At 48.0% G+C, this 26,109-nt stretch overlaps 2 protein-coding genes across 4 annotated transcripts in view; one reads left to right on the forward strand and one right to left on the reverse strand.

Moving 5' to 3' along the window:
• TRIM67 (tripartite motif containing 67) overlaps nucleotides 1-8,383 on the forward strand; it is a 62,775-nt gene extending 54,392 nt beyond the window's left edge. For both annotated transcript variants that reach the window (XM_027962209.3, XM_042240843.2), the window contains exons 9-10: nucleotides 706-868; nucleotides 2,454-8,383. In XM_027962209.3, coding sequence (XP_027818010.1) covers nucleotides 706-868; nucleotides 2,454-2,519 — 229 coding nt within the window. In that variant the 3' untranslated portion in view covers nucleotides 2,520-8,383. The remainder of the gene's footprint in view (nucleotides 1-705; nucleotides 869-2,453) is intronic.
• A 2,650-nt stretch (nucleotides 8,384-11,033) lies between these two features.
• Nucleotides 11,034-26,109, reverse strand: part of C25H1orf131 (chromosome 25 C1orf131 homolog) — a 32,469-nt gene continuing 17,393 nt past the window's right edge. The window contains exons 3-7 of one of the 2 annotated variants that reach the window (XM_004021351.6): nucleotides 23,292-23,357; nucleotides 14,115-14,210; nucleotides 13,898-13,984; nucleotides 13,262-13,314; nucleotides 11,034-12,046 (exon numbers count right to left, since the gene is read on the reverse strand). In XM_004021351.6, the coding sequence (XP_004021400.2) occupies nucleotides 11,908-12,046; nucleotides 13,262-13,314; nucleotides 13,898-13,984; nucleotides 14,115-14,210; nucleotides 23,292-23,357 (441 nt within the window). In that variant the 3' untranslated portion in view covers nucleotides 11,034-11,907. The remainder of the gene's footprint in view (nucleotides 12,047-13,261; nucleotides 13,315-13,897; nucleotides 13,985-14,114; nucleotides 14,211-23,291; nucleotides 23,358-26,109) is intronic. The other variant, XM_042241127.2, reaches the window with a different exon arrangement.

Consider the following 26,109-nt stretch of genomic DNA (forward strand, 5'->3'; position numbering starts at 1 on the left):
AGATTATGAGATCAGGGCTTAAGGTTAATGTCCAAGTCTTGGGGCTAATTACACATGGTGTCAGGGTTTAACTCAGGACCCAGGCTCCAGTTCTGGGGGAAGGGTGGAGAGGGGACTGGGCTGGGCCAGGAGACCCGGGGGAGGCGCTGGTGGGCCTCCTTCCTGTGCCGCGGGCAGCTCCTTAGCGCCACCCGTTGGTCAGTGTCTGAACAGCACCACAGGCCCAGTGGCAAGCCCCACTCCCCAGCAGTGCTCCGCCGCGGGTCCTGCCCTGCCCTCTGACAACGCCCACCCAGCACTCCTGACCAGCTCTCCAGCTGACCAGCTCGTTCCCCATCAGGAAAGGACAAAAATGGTTTTCTGATCAGAGCAGAGCCGCCTGTGTCAAGGCGGACCTCCACCTCAGCTAAGGGAGGAGAGAGTCTAACGGACTCGGCCCACCCACCCCCGGGAAGGAGACAGGTGAGGGTGATGCCCACCCAGAGACTCGCCCCACCCAGTAGATGCGAATCCAAACCACCATGAGATGGAGTGTCACAACATTCACCACGAGGGCCCCGATTTTAGTCCTTTGCTCTACAGCGGGTTCTGGGGGATGACCAGCCCCCTGCTCCACTGGGGGCACTGTGTTTCCAGGCGAGGGGGTCCCCAGCAGCCTTCAGCTGAACGTCCTGTCCTCACCCCCACCCCGGCTTCTCTCCTCAGGACGGAAGGCGGTGTGTGCAAGGGGGCCACCGTGGGCGTGCTGCTGGACCTGAATAAACACACTCTGACCTTCTTCATCAACGGGCAGCAGCAGGGCCCCACGGCCTTCAGCCACGTGGATGGGGTCTTCATGCCAGCCCTCAGCCTCAACCGCAACGTTCAGGTACCGCGCACCTTCCAGGCCAGGGCCCCCTGCTGGCCCCCACCCCCGCTGCCCGTGGGCCTCCAAGGTGTGCCGGACAAAGAGGGCTCTAAAGAAGCCGATGGCGTGCTGCCCGGCCAGGAGCTTACCTACCGCCCACCTGGGCCTCGCCTGGAGACAGTCTCCTCTGGCTTGATGAATCCTTACTTGGCCCCTTGAAAGCAGCAGAAGCTCTAAGGTGGCTGTTTGTGCACAAGCAGGGGGACGGAGGGGCAGTGAGGGTGCAGGAGGTGGGCAAGTCCTGACGACATGCTCTGGGAAAGCTGCCAGGCCAGAAAGTCGGCGCCTCCTGTCCTGCAGGGCCCTGGTGGCCAGCGTGTGCTGGGGCTCCTGTGGCTTTCCTCCAAGAGGAGGGAGAGCTGGGGAGAGACCACGCCTAAGGATTTACCCCCAACCCACCCCTGCCTCTCTGGTTCCCTCAGAAAGCCAGCATCCTCCCAGGGCCGAGTCCAGTCCTGGGGGGCTACCTGCTCAGCAGCCCCATGAGGGTGTGAAGGACAGAGAGGAGCGTGGAGGAAGCGCGGGGAGTGTGCCAGCCTTTGATTCCCACACACAGCTCCTCCCCTGGGAAGTATGGGGTTGGGGGCAAAGCTCTGTTTCAAGGTGTCCACTGACTCTGAGTATTATCCCTTATTGATTGATTTGTGGGTTGGCGCAGTGGTAAAGAATCCACCTGCCAATGCAGGAGATGTAGGTTCAATCCCTGGGTCAGGAAGATGCCCTGGAGAAGAAGAGAGCAGCCCACTCCAGTATTCTTGCCTGGAGAATCCCCATGGTCAAGAGGAGCCTGGCCGGCTATAGTCCATGGAGTCGCACAGAGTTAGACACAACAGAAGGAGCTTAGCATCCACTTGCGCACAAATCAATCAATGGATGTGTGTGCTCAGTCTCTGAGCTGTGTCTGACTCTTTGAGACTCTATGGGATATAGTCCGCCAGGCTCCTCTGTCCATGGGGATTCTTCAGGCAAGAATAGTGGAGTGGCTTGCCATGCCCTTCTCCAGCGGATCTTCCCAGCCCAGGGATCGAACCCACATCTCTTATGTCTCCTGCACTGGCAGATGGGTTGTTTACCACTAGTGCCACCTGGGAAGCTCTTGATGGATTTGTACCTCCACTCATTTGCAAAAGAGCTCTGAGGCAGCCTGAAGTATGGGCTGTTCTTACACAGGGTTAAGAAAACAAATGTAGGAAAGGAAAGAGGCCATGGAAAGAAAGCAGAAACAAATATAAACCCTGAGCCCAATTCCTCCTGCAGCAAAGAACCTCAGCCTTGCCGAGGCTCCTGGAGGTTGGGGCAGTGTGGGAACCAGGCAGTATGCAGTTCTCACTGTGAGGAAAGAGGCAAAGACCAGCTCTTCGGAGCAAGCTCCTGGGCCTGATGGTAGTGATGCCAAGCATAATAAATAGTAGATTCCACAACACAGAGAAGGCGGGCCGCTGCCTGTGGTGATCCTGGAGCAGAGGGCAGGGCACGGCTGCTGAGCTGTGTGCATTGAGGGCTCGCGGGGCTGCTCTGCCCCTGATCACCACGTCTTCTTTTCCAGGTCACTCTGCACACGGGACTGGAAGTACCAACAAACCTGGGGCGGCCAAAGCTGTCAGGCAACTAGCCTGCCAGGTCCTGCTCTGCGTGGCCGTCCCTCACTGCACTCACATAACCCCTGAGGGAGCACAGCCACATCCCGGGTGCAACCCAGCAGCCGCTGAGCATCTTAGAGACCCGCTTTCTTTGAGGGATGGAGAATGCCTGCAGGCCATGCTCGCTGAGGCCACAGAGGGTGGTGAACATGGGTGCTTCCTGTCGTTCCACCGGGCATTACAGACACGAAGAAGGACGTTTGTCAAGACAGCGAGGAAGTATTTGGGGTTTCGTTTGGTTTCCTGCCTTCTGTTTTCAATGCTTGTCTTTTGCAGGGGGCAGGGAGGGGGGAAAGGGGAGGGCAGACCCTGTGATGAGCATCCTGAGAGCGGGAGTTGGGGGACACTCGGAAATCCTGTATCCTTGGTGTCAAGTCTTTGCTGGATGCACCACTTCAGAGAACAAAGGGTGCCAGCTCCCATCTCTGCCAGGAAGCGTCATCCTTTAGGTTTTCAGTTGGCATATCTGGTGTGTTACGCCACTTGCAGAAGAGGCTGCGCAGAGAGGGCCGTTAACTATTCATCTTGCTCTTTGCCGCTCCCGTGGAACTGTTGAGAACTTTTTCAAACAGTTTCCTTAGGTCCTTCATTAATCAACCAGTCTCTCTCCCCTCCACACCCCCTCACACACACGTGCGCACACACACACCAGTCTCCTAAAATTCATTCACTCGGTTCTTAAACACAAAACCCTGGAATCTGAATCACTGTGTGCTGAGTCTCCACCTGGTGATGGCTTTTTTTCGGGAGTTGGCTCCCCCAGAAGTTAGCTGCAAACCCGAGCTACTCTTCTGAGCTGCGAGGCTCTCAGATTCCTGAGCCGTGAGGCCCTGGGAAGCCTCTTATACCCAGTCCAGCTTCACTCTGAGACCATCCACGGCCACCGTGACAGCATCGTGAGAACAGGGAGTGGCCCGCTGGCAGGGGAGGCTGTGCCCTGGGGGCGGGCAGGACTCTGCAGGAGGCAGGAAACAGTGGATGCTGCTGTGTTCCTGGCGCCTACCTTCCCTCGGTGTGAGGGGTCCACATGGCCGCGCTGGGCTCCAGTGAGCCCGCCCCTCCCTGCTGGGAACGCTAACCTTCTCCCCGGAGTCCGCCTCACGAAAAAAGCCTGCTCCGGGGTCTGAGCCCAGCTGCAACCCTCTGCTCTCCTCCCAGCCTCTTCTTCCTTGTTGCCTGCCACCTCCCTATCCAACTGGTAGGAAGCCTTTCTCTCTCCTTTTTAAAAGAATATATTTTATCAAGCATTATTTTTGAGGTCAAGGAGTAACTTGTCTATTTGCTGGCTTGGATTTTTATAAAACTTAGCCCGTAAACCGGCACCGACTGTGTCTACTTGGTCCTACCTGCTCGTTTAGATGCTGCACTTGCTTTCCGAGTCAGCCCGGCCAGCGCTGTGCAGATCCTACTGGCCTCTATTCAGCAGATGCGATAAGCCTACCTCAAGCCCCTGCTCCCAGACGAAGACTGCCGGCCCAACTGTGCCCACCAAGGTGGCCAGGGAGACTGGCCGCCCACGTCTGCAGGAGCCTCCTGGTGCTGTCTAAGCCCCTGCTGCCCAGGTCCCGGCAGCCACCCACTCAGTTGAGGTCCAGCTTCCTCCTTTCCATCCAGCAGGTGGTTCCCAGGGCACATGGAGGGGCTCGGCACCCCGCAGAGCTCCAGCCAGAGCCCGGCAGGCAACGTGCATGGCATCCGCATCCTCGCAGCTGCCTGTCTCTTCTCCGCCCCCAGCATCCTTTCATCTCACTCCGGGGTCACAGCTCTGGGGGACTCCACGTGGAGGGTGGGGAAAGTTCTTGAAGCCTGGAGGCCCCAGAGGAGCCCCTGCCTTCCCGGGGCAGGAAGCCGAGGCCAGCAAGTCCAGAAGCATTGGCGTTGGGAGTGTCTTTGGGGAAAGACGAGCCCAGTGAGCCGGGAGTGAGGTGTGGCCGGGAAGTCGGCCACAGACGGCCCGGCGGAAGTGGCTCCTTTCAGTGGAGTCTGGGTGAGAGGCTGGGAGCTCCCAGGATCATCAAAGCTGGGTAACTCTGCAACCCAGGCTCTGTGTCTTCGGGGAGGAGCTCCTTCAGATCAGCCTGCACTTGGCGGCACCCTTGGGAGAGCAGTATCTGGGTCAGAGGGAGATGGGCAAGGGAGGAGGAAGACCTCCTGAGGAATAACATGGCTTCCTTCCCACCAGCAGCAACAGCGGCCCCAAGGCCCTGTGAGTGCAGGAGCAGGCAAGTACCTGCCTTTCCCGGCTCCTCCAGGGCCAGAAGCAATACAGCTGAAACCGAGCACCGCGTCAGGTGGTCCAACAGCCACTCTCCTGTCCTCAGCACAAAACAACTTCTAGGAGCAAGAATGGACCACTGGGAGAAGGCAGGTCCACGTGTTCTTGAGGCACCAACAGAATGAAGGAGGGGCTCAACAACAACTCATGGTTCGTGTTATGCTCTCAAGCCTGGGGTTCAGAGCTACTGCAGGGGTTCTCAGCTGCTACTGAATTCCCTGTTCCTTTACAATGTGGTGTCATCTCTGTACATAAGGTGGTATGAAGATGATGCTTTGGTTGAAGGATACCTTGGTGTTTGTCTATTGAGCAGTTTCAGTGAGAAAGGAATTCAAACTAATTTAAGATGTCAAGTTCCATTTCATTGTAAATAATGCCCCAGCCACACAGATCTGCAGTTTGTTCTTTGCTAGTGAGCAGGTTTCGTCAAAGTGTATGCCTCTCCTTTTAGAATTAATCTCTTTAAAATTTGTCCAATAGCATCTCACTGCGTAGCACCCGAGCTCCTAATTCAAAGCAAGGTAAGACATTACACACAGCCGCTTTTCCTGCTCTGTCCTATTTGGGAAAATAACAATCCCACCTGCCGCACAGAGTAAGTTACCAACCTGAAACCCATCAAACTGTACACAATCTGGGATGAGTCTTCAGCACTATACAGACTCTGTAGTTTCGACAGTGCCCTCAGGCGCCCCATGGCCCCCTGCCCCTCTGGTGCCCCTGCCCTCTGCCTACCAGAGCATTCTCAGGAAGGGACCAGGATGCAGGAGTCATGTGTACTTCTTCCAGGGATATTTGCATCCAAGCCTTAGTTGAAAGGCTTGGTCCCCTGGGAAGGCGCATTTCAGAACAGGTGAGTAGGTTGCTTACAGATGAAGCTGCTGCCGGCTGTGAGGTATCGTATCCACATACAAGCCCCAAAGCACTCAGCATGTCAACACTGAGAAACTATTGCAAGGCTGTGGGTGATGCCAGGAGTTCTGTCTCAGCACTATTGACATTTGGCACAGCGGGGGCCTGTCCTGTGCACCACAGGATGTTTAGAAGCATCCTTCACCTCCCCTCAGTAGATGCCAGTAGTGCCACAAGTTAGTTGTGACACCTGCAAGTGTCTACAGGACTTCCCTGGTAGTCCAGTGGTTAAGAATTCACCTGCCAACGCAGGGGACATGGGTTCAATCCCTGGTCTGGGAAGATCCCACATGCTGCAGGGAAACTAAGCCCAAGAAGCCTACACACCCTAGAACCCATGCTCTCCAACAAGAGAAGCCAGCGTAGTGAGAAGTCTGCACACCACAGCTAGAGAGTGGTCCCCACGCGCTACAATCAGAGGAAGTTCGCACACAGCAACAAAGACCCAGGGCAGCCAAAAATAAACAATAAAATATATTTAAAAAAACAACTAATTGGAAAAAAAAAAAAAGCTTTAAAAGGATCTACAGACATCGCCAAGTATGCCCAGGGGACTCCCTGGCTGAGAACCACTGGGTTATGCTAGCAGCTGGTCATGGGTCGATACGCAGAGTGGTGTGTGGGGCATCCATGCTGTGGTCCCCAGAAAGCCTGAACCACAAACCTGTGGGCTTCATCCTAACACTCATGACCAGGCCTTCCCAAGTCTGCAGTGTCCTGCCAGAAGGGACAGGGCAGGAAAACGGGGGAGCCTCTCAGCGAAGCCAGCCCGTCAGGTCTCACTTTGTATTCCTGAAGAGTCTCCAACCTACCACCATTCCCAGAAAGCAACACTCCGCATCTGCATTCTTCCTGGCCCACTTCTGACTAGAAGCTGCAGGAACACCTTAGTAGGTGTGTGGCCTTCAACTGGTCAAAATGTCAAATCAGGCATCATCAGGAAGCTACTCAAGGCAAGTGCAAATCCTGGAAACCACAGCGTTTCTTTCTCAAGCAAGCCAGGAGCTCCTGGCTTTTCATCGGTCACATTCATTGATCCACAGCTTGACCTTTAAATGGACTATAAAACAGAGAAGAGTGGATTTGGGGGAGAATGCCAGGCTCAGCCATCATAAATGCCTCTCTTTCAACCCAATGTGGGTGGGGCCACACCTCCTCAGTCTCTCTGTGCCTCAGTCTCCCCACCTGGATGTGAGCGCGGTCACACTAACCTACCTCATCTGGTGTGTTGTGATGATCGTAGAGTAACGCTTTTCAAGAACAAAGTGGAGACTTGCATCTGCTGAGTCCAGGCCAACGGTTCACACTTGGAGGACAGAGCCTGCGCGATGACTTTCCTGAGCCTCATCTGACATGTCTTCCATCCAGGAGCACATGTTGATTACACAGCTGCCTGGCCAGGAATGCGTAAAACCAGATTCCCCTGAGCACAGAGAGAGACAGGACAACCGCTCCTGTTCTCAGAACGGCCTGCTTTGATGGCACTGTGTGAACCACTGCACGCAGGCCACGCATCTGCCTGCAGAAGCTGCCTTGAAACAAGGAAAGAGAGTGACTGCCTTCCTGCCTTTGTGGTTATCTTAGCTCTCTTTTAAGGGGACCTTCGGCTGACGATGTTTCTCCTCTGTTTTCAAAGATCTCCGCAGAAGGAACGGTTTTGAAAACCAACATCTAAGCATGAGAAGGCACACAACCGAGCTACCATCTGGAAGGCAGGTTGGCCTAAAAGGTGGAGGGCCTAGTGTCCCCATGGGCTGGGACTCATCTGCACTACCTGTTGGGGGGGGTGGGGTTCATGGGTTTCTTGATGAATGATGTTGACTTGAGTCAGAATAGCTGGGAGCTGAGACTACAGGCAAGTCTCTAAGCTGGGAGGCATCGCTTTCTCTCAACGGGAGAAGAGGGCTGCCTGGCCCGGGTGCTGGGAGACCCAGGGAGCTCCTGGGCGCCACTCCCCAGACTAGGACCTCAGGAAGCCTCCAAGGAGAGGATCCAAGACAGGCTTCGGGTCTGGAAAAGTGACTGCTGGCAGCTGTGGACACAGGAGTGTAGTGGGTGTTTCCTGGGTGAGGCTGCAGCTGGGGAAGGGCCCTTCCAACTCCTCAGTGGTGACTGGACATCCCAGGCCCCGGGGTTTTCTCAGCACCAAGGGGAAGCGCAGAGTGAGCAAAGCAGAAAACATTAAATGCATGATGTAGAATTGCTGCTTTCACACTCAGCTGTTGTATTAAGCATGAGAGATGTGTGTTTAACGTTGGCAAAGGAATTTTCAAAGTAGCAAAAAGCTTCGTGTCCTTGTTTTAGCTGTCGATGATGGAAGCTCCATCTTCCTGTCTTTCTTTACCCTGCTTTCCCCCTCCCCCGCTGCACCCACAGTCTGTCGGGAGTTGCTGCCATAGGGTGGCAGCTCTTGGTCCTGTTGGTGTTCACATTCCACTGGAAACCCGGAGGAGGGAGGTGGGGGGACGGTATGCAACTTTTTTCTAATTTTTATATTGGTATCCCAAGCGTTTGTATTTTTTGAATTGCAAACACTGTGCTTTCTGGTCTTTGGGGGTTGGTTGGACTTTGTGTATCGCCTTTTGGAAAACTTGAGTTTTACCACAACCTTAAGCAGACTTGAAATAAATTCTTTTGACACTGCCAACAGATGGAAAACAATGTCCCATCTGTGCTTACTGCTCAGCAGCAAGGTCTGCCTCTCTTCAAAGTGGCCTAAGTGCCAGCTAGATGGGGAAGAGGCTGCAGTGGGGTGGGGTGGGGGCCCGGGGAGGCCCAAGGTCAATGTGCTTCTCGGCGTGTGCTCAGGAAATCATGAGGTGATTACATATGCTGTATGCTAAGTCACTTCAGTCGGGTCCGACTTTGTGACTCCATGGACTGTAGTCTGCCAGGGTCCTCTGTCCATGGGATTCTCCAGGCAAGAATACTAGAGTGGGTTGCCATGCCCTCCTCCAGGGCATCTTCCTGACCCAGGGATCGAACTCACTTCTGTCTCCTGCGCTGGCAGGTGGGGTCTGTACCACTAGCACCACACGACTCTCAATTATAAGGCACCATCTCCAACAGTTCATGAAACTCATTTTTGCAAGTTAATTGGAAAGAGTTAACAAATGGCTGAGACAAATTCACGAATGAAAAGTTGATCATGGGTGGCAAGTGGAAGCTAACTAAGATTGGGGAAAGTGTCCTAATCGGCCTGGGAGGATGAAGGAGACTGACCAGCCCCTTCACCCACAGACTGAGCCTGGTATGACTGAAAACTGTCACTCTCCTCAAATTGTGCTTCCCAGCAACAGCTGTCTCCCGCGCCCCACAGCCGGCGACCTGGTCAGCCTTCTGTCACCTGCCGGACCACCGAGGGGTTTAGCCAGGTTTCGGGGCCAGTTGTGGACTCTGAGAGCAGGACATCCCTTAGAGGGAGGTCTTGGCATCCACACTAAGAGAAGGAAGCGGAATCTGGCCAAGGGAGACCCAGCAAAGGCCTCGGCCACTCAGCTCAGTCGCCGAGTTGGGAAGTCAGTCATCAGTGCCTGGGATGTTACAGGGGGCGGGCATCCCTGAGAAGAGCTCACTGCTGAAGCAGGTACCTCAGCGCTCTTGGCAGATGGTCTGGAGGGACACGGCAGGGCCCACCAGTCCACGCCGCGCCACACACAGGTTTCCCCTCAAGGTGAGGGAGAGGCTCCTCCAGAGTCGCAGAGAGGGAAGCTGAGACGAGGCAGGCTGGCTGCTCCTGGAGCTGCACAGACCCTCACCATCTGCCTGGACTCCGTCCACCCCGCCACCCCAGCATCCCTGATCCAGACTCCCATCCCGAGGGGCAGGGGCGGGGAAGACCTGAGCTTCAGGTTGCCAAGGCCCTTCTCAGTCCAGGGTTCCCGTGCTTGTCGATTTACTACCAATGCTGGGGACAGGGAGCACCAGAGACATCTGGGCGAGCACCTGGGAACAGACTCCTCCTTGCCCCCCGGGTGACTGTAGCCCTGCCTCCGCTTGCCGGTCAGGGTCAGTTACCTCCGCAAGCTGGTGCCCATTGTTGCCCGGGCAAGAGCCTTGGTTCAGTGAAACACAGCTGTGCTCTCTGCTTCCTTCTTTGTCCACAAGCCAAGCACTGTGGGGATGACTCAAGAACTCCCTAAGCGGTGCCTGGGATTAAGGGCAGGTGGTGGTACTGTTGTATGGCACCAGGACCGATCCACCCAGGTGTATCCATGATCAGGGAGATGCCCTGCAAAGGGGGAAGGGCGCTGCGTATGGAAGACATAGCAAGGAAGCACTTAGGCTCCCCCAGGCCTGGGCTCCTTCCACGGCAGCACTGTTCTCCACTGGCACTTCTCTCTGCTGCTAGCCTTGCTGGAGGAAGCCTCATGAGCAGGGAAATAAGCAGCATGGTCTTACACGTGATCATCAGTCCTGACCATGCAGGCTTGCTTGTCGCCCTTAGACCTATTTCCAGCACACCCAGTGGTTACATGGCTCCTCTGTATTTACCCCATAAATTAAAAGGTGAAACAAGAAACAAGGAAAGCAATTTACACTAGGAGCTTGCATGCTTTTCCAGAATTGACTAGCCTGGGACTCTGGTCGAGAGTTGGGCCAAGTGCTCAGTTATCTGAGCCACAAAGGCTCATGGGAGGTGGGGTGAGGTGGGACTGCTGGGTTTCCTGGCTCCCTGTCAGTAAGGAGTTAAACTGACCGGGTACCCACTCCAGTAGGTCATTTCCGGCTCCTCAGATTTTTCCCAGGGCTTTGTCATGTGTGGTGGGTTCCCTGGTGGCTCAGACAGTAAAGCGTCCTCCTGTAACGTAGGAGACCCGGGTCAATCCCTGGGTCGGGAAGATCCCCTGGAGAAGGAAATGGCAACCCACTCCAGCACTCTTGCCTGGAAAATCCCATGGAAGGAGGAGCCTGGTAGGCTACAGTTCATGGGGTCGCAAAGAGTTGGACACGACTATTTCACACCTTCTTAAAAAAAAAAACAAAACAAAACACTTAAAAACTGCCAAGGACTTCACTGGTGGTCTTAGTGGTTAGGAATCCACCTGCCAATGGTTCCATCCCCAGTCCGGGAAGATCCCACACGCAGGAGAACAGCTAAGGCTATGCTCCACAACTATTGAGCCCATGCTCTGCAACAAGAAGCCACCGCAACCGAGAAACCCTTGCACCGCAACTAGAGAGTAGCCCACGTGCAACAATGCAGGGACAGAGGACTCAGCCCAGCCAAAAACGAACTGAAATAAATCTGCCAAAATATAGACCCCAATGAATGCTGCCTTTCAAAATAAACCAGAAAGTACTTCCAGTGTTTTAATAAAACATTTCCACTTTTGCTTCAAGTCAAAATATATTTTGAACAATGTAAATGCCTTCCAAGTCAATTTATGAGTCACTTAGGAGAGTTAGCCAGTGGTGAAAATACCCCTCTGTTTTCCCCAAAACTTTATTATTTATGAGGTTTAGACCTGAATTTTTGAACAGTGGGAAAAAAAGAAATAACAGCCAAAAATGAAGACCTTTTTTTAAGTGTCACAAGCTTTAAGAAGTTCCAATACTTTCAATAAGGGAAATACTAGTTAAAAATATATGTATGGCTGTCCCAAGTTATGACTTTGAAGGAGATAACATTTGTCTAACTTACTGGTTGTGTTGTTTAATAGTCATGTTCATTTTTACCAAAAAGTTGTGTTTTATTTATACAGCTTCTTACAAAGTAGATTTTATACACCTTAGGTAGGCTGAAAATTTAAACTGCTTTTCCCCCAAAACAACTGACAAATTATCACATTCTTAATTTTTTCATGATTAAACATGTTTAGAAATTAAAAAGCAATTTTAAGCTAATTATTAGCATCTACAAATCTGTAAAATTATGAAATATCTACATGTAAACGCACAAGGCACCAGTCAAAGTGAAACCTGGGTGAACCTCGCTGGAGAATATTAAACATTCTTCTCAATAATCTGACTTCACATTCACATTGCAGTTGGCCCAATGTGGTTATCATAAAAAAAACGGATACTTCAGCAGCTAGAAATTAATTATTTCTTTTCCTTAAGATAAAAAAGTCTGTGAAATACAAAATAAATAGGAATAATCTGGAAGTCTTGCAGGGGTCCAGTTTCAGTCCATTTGGCACTTTCCCATTTCTCTGTTTTATAAAGTAATGTCATTTAGCCACTCTGGAAGAATTTATTTTCTTGATATCAATTTGGCTCAAAATCAATGTCCCATTTTTGAATTTTCCAACCTGTCCAATCCGTCCACTTGACAAAATACTTGGAGCAGACTTCTTCTTTTTTGATTTCCTACATTTAAAGTAAGAGAAAATTACTGTAATCAAGCTTTAAACAAATGATTCCAGCACCACAACCAGGCCACCTGGGTCTGCTCCTGTGAACTCTCAGCTCTTCCCAGGCACGGCCCCCGACCCAATGTAGTACCACCCTCCTTCCTGCGGTCCCTGAACTGCCTCCTGCCTCAGGGCCTTTCCACTGGTTTCTTCTACCCTGAATAATCTGTTACCAGGTCTTTCCAGATCTTCCTCTTTATTCAGTTCTCAAATGTGGCTTCCTTAGAACACCACACCAGCCCACCCTCAGTGACATTGTCTCATAGTATGTTAAACTTCAACCTCCTCACGAAGCCTGCCAGCTTCCCTGGTGGCTCAGATGGTAAAGAATCTGCTTGCAACTGGGTTCGATCCCTGGGTTGGGAAGATCCCCTGGAAGAGGGCATGGCAACCCACTCCAGTATTCTTGCCTGGAGAATCCCATGGACAGAAGAGTCTGGTGGACTACAGTCCACGGGGTCTGCAAAGAATCGACATAGCTGAGAGACTAACACTTTCACAAAGCCTGCCCGGACCTGACAAGCCCTATGTACCTGTTTATAGGTTTTAATGTGTTTCCCGCCCTAAAATGTAAGCTCCTCCAGGGCAGAGACCCTCGATGTGCTCATGGCTGTACCCCCAACATCTATGTGCCCAGCACACAGCGGAAGACAGAGCACACCGCCAGAAACAACTGATCAGCTTCCAGCCGTAGACAAAAGCAGATTTTGAAACAGTAATTTCAGAAGAGAGAAAGAGGTGCTTGAATGAAGCTAAGAAATAAGCAGAATGGCAGAAAATCAAGGTTCCACTACTCAGACCCCAGTGCTCTCCCTTGTGTGGCTGTGGACAGGCAGGCAGCACAGACGCGGCCGGTCATGCTGACCCAGCAGTACCTCTCTTAGGAGGGAACAGAGGTCTTGTTGGAAACTTCAGTCCCAGCTTTCCCATCAGTCACTGCACATGTCTGGCGCTTAAAGATAGGTTCCTTTTTCAATTCTGAGGGAGTCACCTCATCTTGGACAATTCACTAAATCCTGTCTCCCCTCCCAAGGGCCTGATTTAGAATAAAAGAGAGATAGTGCAGCGCTGCACCAGGCTGGAAACACCACATCCATTCAAGGTATCACCTTCAGAACCAACCAAAAGGTTTATCCAAATCATTCCACCCCAGTGCCTAACTATCACTCACCTGTCTTCCTGCCCTTTCCTCTTCTTTTTCTTGAAAATATCTGTGTCCTTGGCCTGATTTCAGAATCAAAGAAAAAATATGTATCCATAACGCATAATGGAGATTCAAAAAAAGGCAAGAGATTTGTCACCAAAAGAAACAGAAATACCGTTTATTTTTAATATTTTTTCAAGTAGGCATATTAAAGGTAACAGACTCAAAGTTTCATCCTAAAACCCTTTCAAGACTGTGAAAGGCCATTCAGAGAAAATGAACAGCAGAAAGGTCAAACCTTCCATTTTAAGCAAAAGGGAGGGAACATAACATCCGCATGCCCTTGTGGTTTGTCCTAAGCCCGTGTGCTCTACGTAACGCAGAACGCAGAAGGGACAACTTGACATAGCAAAAGGATCAGAGTGGCTCACAGTCTCCGAACAGGAGTTGGCCATTTCAAAGCAACCCTTTCATGTAAACGAGTCAGATTACACGGCTGGTATCACAAAATGCAGCTGACTCAAAGAAGTGGACAGAATGGTTATTTAATTGTAGGCCTGTTGTCGCCTAGACTGCTTTCCAAGCAGAGGGGTCCAGCACTGCACTGCAGCAGACTGGCACCATCTTTCCATTCTAGTTTAATAAAGAGGCTATGACACCTACCATTCTCTTTTCTTCTTCCTTCGCTGCCTTCTTTTCTTTGATGTGCTCCTGCAAAACCTTGTAATTCACATAACTCTTTTTGGGAGGCTGAAACGAGAAAGTACACTTATCATTTTTTATCTTGCAAACACTTCCCAGCATCCCCCAGCCTGCCTTGCTTAGGTGTTCCCCTCTGTTGTAACCCGGCTGGGGGTGGAAGGCAGAGGCAGCCGCTCACCCGAGCACCCAGCATAATGGCACGTTCCTGTTCCAGGACTCTCTCCTTTCCTTTCCCATAGCCTGTGATCCCAAACCGGTGCACTTCCAAGCGAGCCTGCAGACACAAAGCACAGTCAGACCCAAGTACCTTCCAAAGACTCCACAAAGGGAGCACAGCCGAGGGGTACTGCCCATCAGACACGATGCGCTACACCCCCAACGCTACTATGTGTGACCTGCAGTGGCTGGCTACACCGCGTAAGAGTTCTGTCATGGTGGCAGGGAAGGGGCTTTGTGGAGCTCTCACAAAGGTTCATGACTTCCCCACACCATTCTCCCACATTTAATGCAGGTAGCTGAAACTGAGATTTCTCTGCGCACAAATCCGTGACAAAACGAGGATAACCCACGGAGCTCTGTGGTGCTTTAAACTGAAGTCGCTCAGTTGTGCCCGACTCTTTGCGACCCCATGGACAGTAGCCTACACCAAGCTCCTCCGTCCATGGGATTTTTCTAGGCAAGAGTACTGGAGTGGGTCGCTGTTTCCTTCTCCAGAGAATTTTCCTGACCCAGGGATCGAACCCAGGTCTCCCGCATTTTAGACAGACGCTTTACCGTCTCAGCCACCAGGAAAGTCCAAGGGGTGCTTTAGACGTGCCCTGAAACAAGCTGTTACCCGCAAAGGCAACAGAGCGCCTCCACAGACATGTCTGCTCACACCAAGAAACGCTTTAGCACAGCTGCTTCAAACACAGGTTTACGTTCTTTAAAAACACTGTTGGAACTTCCCTGGTGCCGCGGTTAAAAAACCTGCCTTGCAATGCAGGGGATATGGGTCTGACCCCTGGTCAGGGAACTAAACTCCCACAGGCCAAGGAACTATGAGCTTGAGCACGCCACAGCCTGTGCACCACAATCAAAGATCCCGCATAACACAATGAGGATTCGGTGCAGCCAAATAAATAGATACATTAAAAAACCCAACAACTTAAAAAAAATGCATTATATATAAAAAACATTTTGTAAAACAGAAAAAGACACCAATAGCCACTCTTGGCAGCTGAACTACTTCCCATCTTTTTTCTCACACATTTATTTTAATTGGAGGCCAATTACTTTCCAATATTGTAGTGGTTTTTGCCATACATTCACATGAATCAGCCATGGTTGTACATGTGCTCCCAATTCTGAACCCCACCTCCAACCCCATCCTATCCCTCAGGGTCATCCCAGTGCACCAGCCCTGAGTGCCCTGTCTCATGCATCAAACCTGGACTGGCGATCTAGTTCACATACGATAATATACATGTTTCAATGCCATTCTCTCAAATCATCCCACCCTCTTCTCCTACACAGTCTAAAAGTCTGTTCTTTACATCTGTGTCTCTTTTGCTGTCTCGCATATAGGGTCATTACCGTCATCTAAATTCCATATGTATGTTGTTAATATACGGTATTGGTGTTTCTCTTTCTGGCTTACTTCACTCTGTATAATCAGCTCCAGTTTCATCCACCTCATTAGAACTGATTCAAAAGTGTTCTTTTTAATAGCTGAGTAATATTCCATTGTGTATAGGTACCACAACTTTCTTATCCATTTGTCTGCTGATGGACACCTAGGTTGCTTCCATGTCCTGGCTATTGTAAAGAGTGCTGCGATGAACATTCGGGTACACATGTCTCTTTCAATTCTAGGTTCCTAGGTGTGCAAGCCCAGCAGTGGGACTGCTGGGTCATATGGCAGTTCTATTTCTAGTTTTTAAGGAATCTCCATAGTGGCTATATTAGCTTGCATTTACACCAACAGTGTAAGAGGGTTTCTTTTTCTCTGCACCCTTTCCAGCATTTATTGTTTGTAGACTTTTGGATAGCAGCCATTCTGACTGGTGTGAGATGGTACCTCATTGTGGTTTTGATTTGCACTTCTCTGATTATGAATGATGTTGAGCATCTTTTCATGTGTTTGTTAGCTATCTGTATGTCTTCTTTGGAGAAATGTCTGTTTAGTTCTTTGGCACATTTTTTGATTGGGTTGCTTATTTTTCTGGAACTGAGCTGCAGGAGCTGCTTGTATATTTTTGAGATTAATTGTTTGTCAGTTGCTTTGTTTGCTATTATTTTCTCCCATTCTGAAGGCTGTCTTTTCACCTTGCTTATAGTTTCCTTCATTGTGCAAAAGCTTGTAACTTTAATTAGGTCCCATTTGTTTATTTTTGCTTTTATTTCCAGTATTCTGGGAGGTGGGTCATAGAGGATCCTGCTGTGATTTACATCAGAGAGCATTTTGCCTATGTTTTCCTCTAGCAGTTTTATAGTTTCTGGTCTTACGTTTAGATCTTTAATCTATTTTGAGTTTATTTCTGTGTATGGTGTTAGAAAGTGTTCTAGTTTCATTCTTTTATAAGTGGTTGACCAGTTTTCCAAGCACCACTTGTTAAAGAGATTGTCTTTTCTACATTGTATACTCTTGCCTCCTTTGTCAAAGATAAGGTATCCATAGGTGTGTGGATTTATCTCTGGGCTTTCTATTTTGTTCCATTGATCTACGTTTCTGTCTTTGTGCCAGTACCACACTGTCTTGATGACTGTGGCTTTGTAGTGGAGCCTGAAGTCAGGCAGGTTGATCCCTCCAGTTCCATTTTTCTTTCTCAAGATTGCGTTGGCTATTCGAGGTTTTTTGTATTTCCATACAAATCTTGAAATTATTTGTTCTAGTTCTCTGAAAAATACTGTGGGTAGCTTGATAGGGATTGCACTGAATTGATATATTGCTTTGGGTAGTGTACTCATTTTCACTCTATTGAGTCTTCCAATCCATGAACATGGTATGTTTCTCCATCTATTTGTGTCCTCTTTGATTTCTTCACCAGTGTTTTATAGTTTTCTATATATAGGTCTTCTGTTTCTTTAGGTAGATTTATTCCTAAGTATTTGATTCTTTTCTTTGCAACGGTGAATGGAACTGTTTCCTTAATTTCTGTTTTCTCATTGTTAGTATATAGGAATGCAAGGGATTTCTCTGTGTTAATTTTATATCCTGCAACTTTACTATATTCATTGATTAGCTCTAGTAATTTTCTGGTGGAGTCTTTAGGGTTTTCTATGTAGAGGATCACATCATCTGTAAACAGTGAGAGTTTTACTTCTTCTTTCCAATCTGGATTCCTTTTATTTCTTTTTCTGCTCTGATTGCTGTGGCCAAAACTTTCAGAACTATGTTGAATAGTAGTGGTGAAAGTGGGCACCCTTGTCTTGTTCCTGACTTTAGGGGAAATGCTTCCAACTTTTCACCACTGAGGATAATGTTTGCTGTGGGTTTATTAAATATGGCTTTTATTATGTTGAGGTATGTTCCTTCTATGCCTGCATTCTGGAGGGGTTTTATCATAAATGGATGTTGAATTTTGTCAAAGGCTTTCTCAGCATCTATTGAGATAATCATATGGTTTATATCTTTCAATTTATTAATGTGGTGTATCACATTGATTGATTTGTGAGTATTGAAGAATCCTTCCATCCCTGGGATAAAGCCCACTTGGTCATGATGTATGATCTTTTTAATGAGTTGTTGGATTCTGATTGCTAGAATTTTGCTAAAGATTTTCATATCTATGTTCATCAGTGATATTGGCCTATAGTTTTCTTTTTTTGTGTGGCATCTTTGTCAGGTTTTGGTATTAGGGTGATGGTGGCCTCATAGAATGAATTTGGAAGTTTACCTTCCTCTGCAATTTTCTGGAAAAGTTTGAGTAGGATAGGTGTTAGCTCTTCTCTAAATTTTTGGTAGAATTCAGCTGTGAAGCCGTCTGGACCTGGGCTTTTGTTTGCTGGAAGATTTCTGATTACGGTTTCAATTTCCGTGCTTGTGATGGGTCTGTTAAGATTTTCTATTTCTTCTTGGCTCAGTTTTGGAAAGTTGTACTTTTCTAAGAATTTTTCCATTTCTTCCAAGTTGTCCATTTTATTGGCATACAGTTGCTGACAGTAGTCTTTTACAATCCTTGTATTTCTGTGTTGTCTGTTGTGATCTCTCCATTTTTATTTCTAATGTTACTGATTTGATTTTCTCCCTTTGTTTCTTGATGAGCCTGGCTAATGGTCTGCCAATTTTATTTATTCTCTCAAAGAACCAGCTTTTGGCTTTGTTGCTTTTTGCTATGGTCTCTTTTGTTTCTTTTGCATTTATTTCTGCCCTAATTTTTAAGATTTCCTTCTACTAACTCTGGGGTTCTTCATTTCCTTTTCTAGTTGCTTTAGGTGTAGAGTTAGGTTGTTTATTTGACTTTTTTCTTGTTTCTTGAGGTATGCCTGTATTGCTATGAACCTTCCCCTTAGCACTGCTTTTACAGTGTCCCACAGGTTTTGAGTTGTTGTGTTTTCATTTTCATTCGTTTCTATGCATATTTTGATTTCCTTTTTGATTTCTTTTGTGATTTGTTGGTTATTCAGCAACGTGTTGTTCAGCCTCCATGTGCTGGAATTTTTAATAGTTTTTCTCCTGTAATTGAGATCTAATCTTACTGCACTGTGGTCAGAAAAGATGCTTGGAATGATTTCAATTTTTTTGAATTTGCCAAGGCTAGATTTATGGCCCAGGATGTGATCTATCCTGGAGAACGTTCTGTGTGCGTTTGAGAAAAATGTGAAATTCATTGTTTGGGGGTGAAATGTCCTATCGATATCAATTAGGTCTAACTGGTCCACTGTATCATTTAAAGTTTGTGTTTCCTTGCTAATTTTCTGTTTCATTGATCTATCCATAGGTGTGAGTGGGGTATTAAAGTCTCCTATTTTTTTGTGTTACTGTTAATTTCCCCTTTCATACTCCTTAGCATTTGCTTATATATTATTGTGCTCCTATGTTGGGTGCATATATGTTTACAACTGTTGTATCTTCTTCTTGGATTGACCCTTTGATCATTATGTAATGTCCTTCTTTGTCTCTTTTCACAGCCTATATTTCAAAGTCTATTTTATCTGATATGAGTATTGCTACTCCTGCTTTCTTCTGGCTCCAAATTTGCATTGAATATCTTTTCCCAGCCCTTCACTTTCAGTCTGTATGCGTCCTTTGTTTTGAGGTGGGTCTCTTGTAGACAACATATATAGGGGTCTTGTTTTTGTGTCCATTCAGCCAGTCTTTGTCTTTTGGTTGGGGCATTCAACCCATTTACATTTAAGGTAATTATTGATAAATATGATCCCGTTGCCATTTACTTTGTTGCTTTGGGTTCGAGTTTATAAACCTTTTCTGTATTTCCTGTCTAGAGACAATCCTTTGGCACTTGTTGAAGAGCTAGTTTGGTGGTGCTGAATCCTCCCAGCGTTTGCTTGTCTGTAAAGCTTTGATTACTCCTTCATACCTGAATGAGATCCTTACTGGGAACAGTAATCTGGGCTGTAGGTTTTTCTCTTTCATCACTTTAAGCATGTCCTTTCATTCCCTCCGGGCTTGAAGAGTTTCTATTGAACAATCAGCTGTTATCCTTATAGGGGTATCCTTGTGAGTTATTTGCTGTTTTTCCCTTGCTGCTTTTAATATTTGCTGTGTTTGATCTTCGTTAATTTGATTAATATGTGTGTTGGGGTGTTTCACCTTGGGCTTATCCTGTTTGGGACTCTCTGGGTTTCTTAGACTTGGATGGCTATTTCCTTCCCCATTTTAGGGAAGTTTTCGATTATTATCTCCTCATGTATTTTCTCATAGCCTTTCTTTTTGTCTTCTTCTTCCGGGACTCCTATGATTCAAATGTTGGGGCATTTAACATTGTCCAGAGGTCTCTGAAGTTGTCCTCATTTAATTCTTTTTTCTTTTTTCCCTCTCTGCTTCGTTTATTTCCACCATTCTATCTTCCACCTCACTTATCCTATCTTCTGCCTCAGTTATTCTACTGTTGGTTCCTTCCAGAGTGCTTTTGATCTCAGTTATTGCATTATTCATTATTGATTGACTGACTTTTATTTCTTCCAGGTCCTTGTTAAACGTTTCTTGCATCTTCTCGATCTTTGTCTCCAGACTATTTATCTGTAACTCCATTTTGTTTTCAGATTTTGGATCATTTTTACTATCATTATTCTGAATTCTTTTTCATGTAGGCTCCCTATCTTCTCCTCCTCTTTTGTTTGGTTTGGTGGGCTTTTACCATGCTCCTTTACCTGCTGAATACTTCTCTGCCTTTTCATCTTGTTTAGGTTGCTGTGTTTGGGGTGGCCTTTCTGTATGCTGAAGTTTGTGGATCCTCTTTATCGTGGAGGCTCCCCCCTGTGGGTAGGGTTGGACGAGTGGCTTGTCAAGGTCCCTGGTTAGGGAAGCTTGCGTCAGTGTTCTGGTGGGTGGAGCTGGATCTCTTCTCTCTGGAGTGTAATGACGTTTCCAGTAGTGAGTTTTGAGGTGTCTGTGGGTTTGGTGTGACTTCTGTCCGCCTAAAGTTTTGTGCTCAGGTTTACGTTCCTGCGTTGTTGGAGAATTAGCTTGGTAAGTCTTGCTCTGAAACTTGTTGGCTCTTGGGTGGAGCCTGGTTTCAGTGTAGGTATCAAGGCTTTTGGATGAGCTCTTGTCGATTAATGTTCCCTGGAATCAGGAGCTTTCTGGTGTTCTCAAGTTTTGTATTTAAGCCTCCTGCCTCTGGCTTTCAGTCGTATTCTTACAGTAGCCTCAAGACTTCTCTGTTTATACAGCACTGACGATAAAACATCTAGGTTAATGGTGAAAAGATTCTCCACAGTGAGGGATACCCAGAGAGGTTCACAGAGTTATATGGAGAAGAGAAGAGGGAGGAGGGAGATAGAGGTGACCAGGAGGAGAAGAGGGGGAGTCAAAAGGAGAGAGACCAATCTAGCCTGTGATCAGTTCCCTAAGTATTCTCCACAGCCTGGAACACCCAAAGAGATTCACAAGAGTTAAGTAGAGAAGAGAAGCGGGAGGGAGGAGATAGAGGTGACCTGGGGGAGAAAAAGCAGTCAAAAAGGGGAGAGAGCACTCAAGCCACTAATCACACTCCTAAGTAAAAATGGGTACTGAAGATTGGATTCTTTATGATATTAAAAAAAAATAAACCAAAGTCGCAAAGGTTATTAAAAAAATATATGAAATTTGCTTTAAAAATAGTCTTTTTTTTTTTGCAAGGTAATAGTAGGTTTTAAAAATGAAAATTAAAGGAGTAATAAAGAACTTAAAAATTTTTTTTAAAATTTTAAGTGATAATAGAAAAAAATATATAGGAATTTCTCTGGAGCTGTTGAGGGCAATGTGGGGTCAGTTCAGTTCCAGCATATACTTCTCAAGGTCTACAGGCCCCTTCCAATGTAGCCAATGCTGCTGCTGCTGCTACTAAGTTGCTTCAGTTGTGTCCGACTCTGTGTGACCCCGTAGACGGCAGCCCACCAGGCTCCCCCGTCCCTGGGATTCTCCAGGCAAGAACACTGGAGTGGGTTGCCATTTCCTTCTCCAATGCATGAAAGTGAAAAGTGAAAGTGAAGTCGTCAGTCGTGTCGGACTCTTCATGACCCCCTGGACTGCAGCCCACCAGGCTCCTCCATCCATGGGATTTCCCAGGCAAGAGTACTGTAGCGGGGTGCCATCGCCTTCTCCCGCAGCCAATGCTAACAGGGTTTTAGTCTGCTGCACCTGTCACTTCCAAAGCGGCTCCCCCTTCTTCGTTTCTTTTGGCCTCCTCTCTCTGCAAGTCTCTTCAGTGTCTAACTTCCGCCCTGACACAGGGGGCGAAGGTGGTCATTTATTTAGGCTCACTTGTTCAGTTGTGCTGCGGGGAGGGAGGAACACTGCAAACAAATATCACTGGCGTGTGTGAGGAGTGCTTGCAGTGTCTGGGCCACACTGGGTCTGCCCCTGCTCACGGCTGTGCTTTCCTGGTCTACACTGCTCAGGCTCCAGGTTGTTCTGCTGGAGCGCCGTCTAAGGTGGGCCCTGGGATGCATGCACTTCCCAGGCATAAGCCGCTCAGGTTCAGGTTCTTGGGTACTCCGCAAGGGCACAGACTCGGTTGGGCCTGCGTTTTGTGCCCTTCTGAGGTCTGAGCAGCTCAGGCAACCAGGTGCTTGGCGAGCGCACTCTCCCCAGGTAGGGGTGCGTCTTATCGCCTCTCCGGTCCTAGCCACTCGAGAGTGCTGTCTCAGGTGTGCTGTGTGTCTCCTCTGGGGAGCTAATCTCTGTCTGCGACCCTCCTGGCGGATGTCAACCTCCCAGGATCCCGGGAAGAGTTGGCTAGCAACTGGGAGCCTGCTGGCAGTTTGGCAGAGGGGCCGAGTTTGCCCCTTCTGGCTCTGGCTGTCGCCTGCCTGCCTCCCTGCCTCCAGCGGGGGACGGGCCAGTCCGCGGCTAGCCCTCCTCTGGTATTCATTCAGTCCTTTGTTCTGTGAGCGGGTCTGGCAGGAAAGTTCTCTCTCGTCTTTTTGTATTTTCCTCTTTCTCTCTCTGGCTATCCGAGCTTGGGTTGCTGTCTTAGGTCAGCTGCCTCAGACTGCCCTCAGGGCATTCAGGCCCGGACCTTATCCTAAGCAATGCCCGCGCCTCCCTGTTAGCCCCCACTTGCTGGTGGCAGATGGGAGCGTCTGGGCTACTTCTCCACTGGGAATTGCAGTTAGGCGCGTAATCTGTGGGTTTTATTTATTTATTTTTTCCTCCTGGTTATGTTGCCTCTGAGATTCCAAAACTCCCCACAGACCCACAGGTGAGGGGGTTTCCTGGTGTTGGGAAACTTCTCCTCTTTTACGACTCCCTCCCCAGGACAGATCTCTGTCCCTAACTCTTTTGTCTTTCTTTTTATCTTTTATATTTTGTCCTACCTCCTTTTGAAGACAATGGGCTGCCTTTCTGGGTGCCTGGTGTCCTCCGCCAGTGTTCAGAAGTTGTTTTGCGATATTTGCTCAGGGTTCAAATGATCTTTCAATGAATTTGTGGGGGAGAAAGTGGTCTCCCCATCCTATTCCTCCGCCATCTTAGGACCGCCCCCCTTCTCACACATTTTTAAAACCAAGTTACAACCACAGAACACAAATATCCCTGTTTTTCCTACCGCTATATCATGGACACTATAATCATAAAACCAGAGTGTTTTAAATGACTATACAGTGTTCAACCTAGTTAATGCAGTCACTGTTCCCTGACCATTGGACAACATAGAAACACATGCATTTTTGGTATTAAAAGCTGGAAAAATAATTTCAAAACACCTACCTTTTCTAAGTTAAATTCCTGTATACCCACATCTTTATCAAGATGGTTTTGGTCTTTAGTTTTGGTCTGAAAAGAAAAAAATAATTATTAAGGATATCTGTCCCTTACAGTATCCATCCACCAAGAGAGTAGTCATGTTTTTAAAAGCTGTGAAACTGGCCCAGATGCCTAGATAACAAACAATAACATATGCTTGTTGCACAAAAGCCTACTTAACAGCGAATGGAAGAAAAACGAAGAAAATTAATTTAAGGTTTCAAAGTTTAAGAAAGGACTGATGAGAAACTAAGAAGAAAGAGAAGTGAGTAAGGGAGAGACTGGTATCTGTATCTCATGCAGTGTACGTGGGAAGCTCTGCATAGTGAGGGGTTTAGAAAGGGGTAACTGCTGAGCAGAATTCTAGAGGGTAAATAGTCATATTTAAATAATTCTCTGGACTCAGGACTTGGTGCTTTCATTGCTGTGGCCAGGGGTTCAATCTCTGGTTGAGGAATTAAGATCTCACAAGCCATGAGGGAAAGGGAGGAAGTGGGGGATAGAGGAGAAGGAAAGGGAGGAAGGAAGGAAAGAAGGGAAAAAGGCATAAAGGAACAAATTTCTTTCAGGAACATCAGAAATCTAGAAATGATGGAGACGGGGATTCATAATTCCCAAGAGAAAATAATGACGCTGCAAATGCCATCAAGATATGTGACTCTTTAGATCAATATACCCCCTGGTTATGGTCACCAATCAATGGAATTAACCAGAAGTCTGAGACTTCAAGGAAACTCTCCTGTCAATCTGGCCAAGGACAGCGGTCACTATTCAACCCCAGGCCATCTTAGCTGTGCAGCATCTCGAAAAGCAGTCTGGCCTCTGGCTCCGCAGGATACAGCTGTCTTGTATGGACAGCAATGGACAGGGGAGCAGCTTGTTAAAACCCCTCTGCTGGTCACCTGCCTTAATGGAGCAGGCTCCATTAAGCAGGCTCACTTTGGTTATTCTTCCCTTCTTCCTCTCTTTAACAGCACATCTTCCCAGCTTCTCGTAGCCCAGCTGTTCTACAGGTATGTAGTGTCAGCTCCTGCCCTGTGAGAGGTGGCTAAGGCTAGCTCGGATCACCAGCCCCAAACTGGGCCTGCACAGGGCCCAAGGAAGGGCCTTTCAGGGGCAGGTGCAGAAAACTCAACCCTCAGATCAAGTTGAGCACCTCAATTTTGAACACACTTAAGCCTGTAACCCAGACATACCTGCACAGAACACTGATTACCCCACCTTTCCCCCTTCTCCCAATAATCTCTCCCCCTGCCTAAGATCATCGAGCTTATCCCATGAAGACCCCAACCCCCTCACTTCTGAGAGGCAGACTGAGACTTGTCCTCCCCTCTCCTTGCTTGGCTGCCTGGTGAATAAATTGTACATCGCAGGATCTCAGTGTCCAGCTTGCTGCACATTGGGCAAATGGACCTGGTTTGGTAACAGATCCTTCTTCATAGTGAAAACAAACATCTGGGAAAAAATTCTTGGCTAATTATCTCATGATGCTGAGTCTATTAGCATGACCCCACCACTACCTTAACGTTCATCTCTGTTTTTAGCTTTAAAACCACTTTAGCACATTAATCAGTGGTCTCCCCTGCTTTCTTTGCCCCTATCCTCACTGTGGTAGGAGGCCCTACTGTCTGCAAGCAACACTCAGTCCTCCTCTACCTCTAGGCTCACAGGAGAACTGGGCTTTGCTCCCTACCTGGAGTTAGGCACGCTGACTTGATTTGTTTTAGCCAAAGACATGTGAGCAGAAGGAAGCATATCCCTTCCACAGAGAACCTTTAAGAGCCTTTATTGACTTACCTTCTTCAGCAAATGGTGGAGCCCCTATCACCCTGGGTCCCTAGATTAGGATGGTGTGGACCACGGCATTCTGCCGACAATCCTGATGAACACATGACGTGAGAACAAAATTAACTTCTGCCTTTAAACCACTGAGGTGTAAGGACTACTTGTTACAGAACCACCGTCTCACCTATGCTCACTGATAAAGCCTCCCTGTCCCACACACAAGAGAGAAAATTTGGAGATTCTGAGAACTTCTATGTGAGGTTATGAAGAAGACAGCAAGCTATAAAAAGAAGCTGGGACTTCCCTGGCAGTGCAGTTGTTAAGACTTTGCCTTTCAATGCAGGGGCTGCGAGTTTAATCCTTGGTCAGGGAACTAAGGAAACTAAGATCCCTTACCCTGGCCTCCAAAAACTCAAAACATAAAATGGAAGCAATATTGTAACATATTCAATAAAAACTTTAAAACTAGTCCATGTTAAAAAAAAAAAAAAAAAAAAGAGGAGGAGCAGCAGTTTGGGAGGAATGCGTGGGGTGACGGGGGAAGGCAGGCAGGTTACCAGGCTCACTGATCTTTCTGATGGGCTGACCAAAAGTATTTTCTCCTGCACTGGTGAGATTTTTATCTATTAGTTACACTGTCCAATCTTTGTCCAATTAGAGAAGAGTTGGGTAAATAAACACTGTCTCTTTAATATGCCAGCAGTTCTGGGAATATTGAGAATTTTCTTTACGTCTTCTTGAGTGTAAATTATTATTTCGGTGGGGGGGGCAGTCCCAAGATGGTGGAGCAATAGGACAGGGAGACCACTTTCTCCCCGACAAATTCATCAAAAGTCTATCCAAATGCTGAGCAACTTCCACAAAACAATTTCTGAACACTGGCGGAGGACACCAGGCACCCAGAAAGGCAGCCCATTCTCTTCAAAAGGAGGTAGAACAAAATATAGAAGAAAGAAAGAGAGACAAAAGATTTAGGGATGGAGACCTGTCCTGGGGA

This window comes from Ovis aries, chromosome 25, assembly GCF_016772045.2.
Source record: "Ovis aries strain OAR_USU_Benz2616 breed Rambouillet chromosome 25, ARS-UI_Ramb_v3.0, whole genome shotgun sequence".
NCBI lineage: Eukaryota > Metazoa > Chordata > Mammalia > Artiodactyla > Bovidae > Ovis > Ovis aries.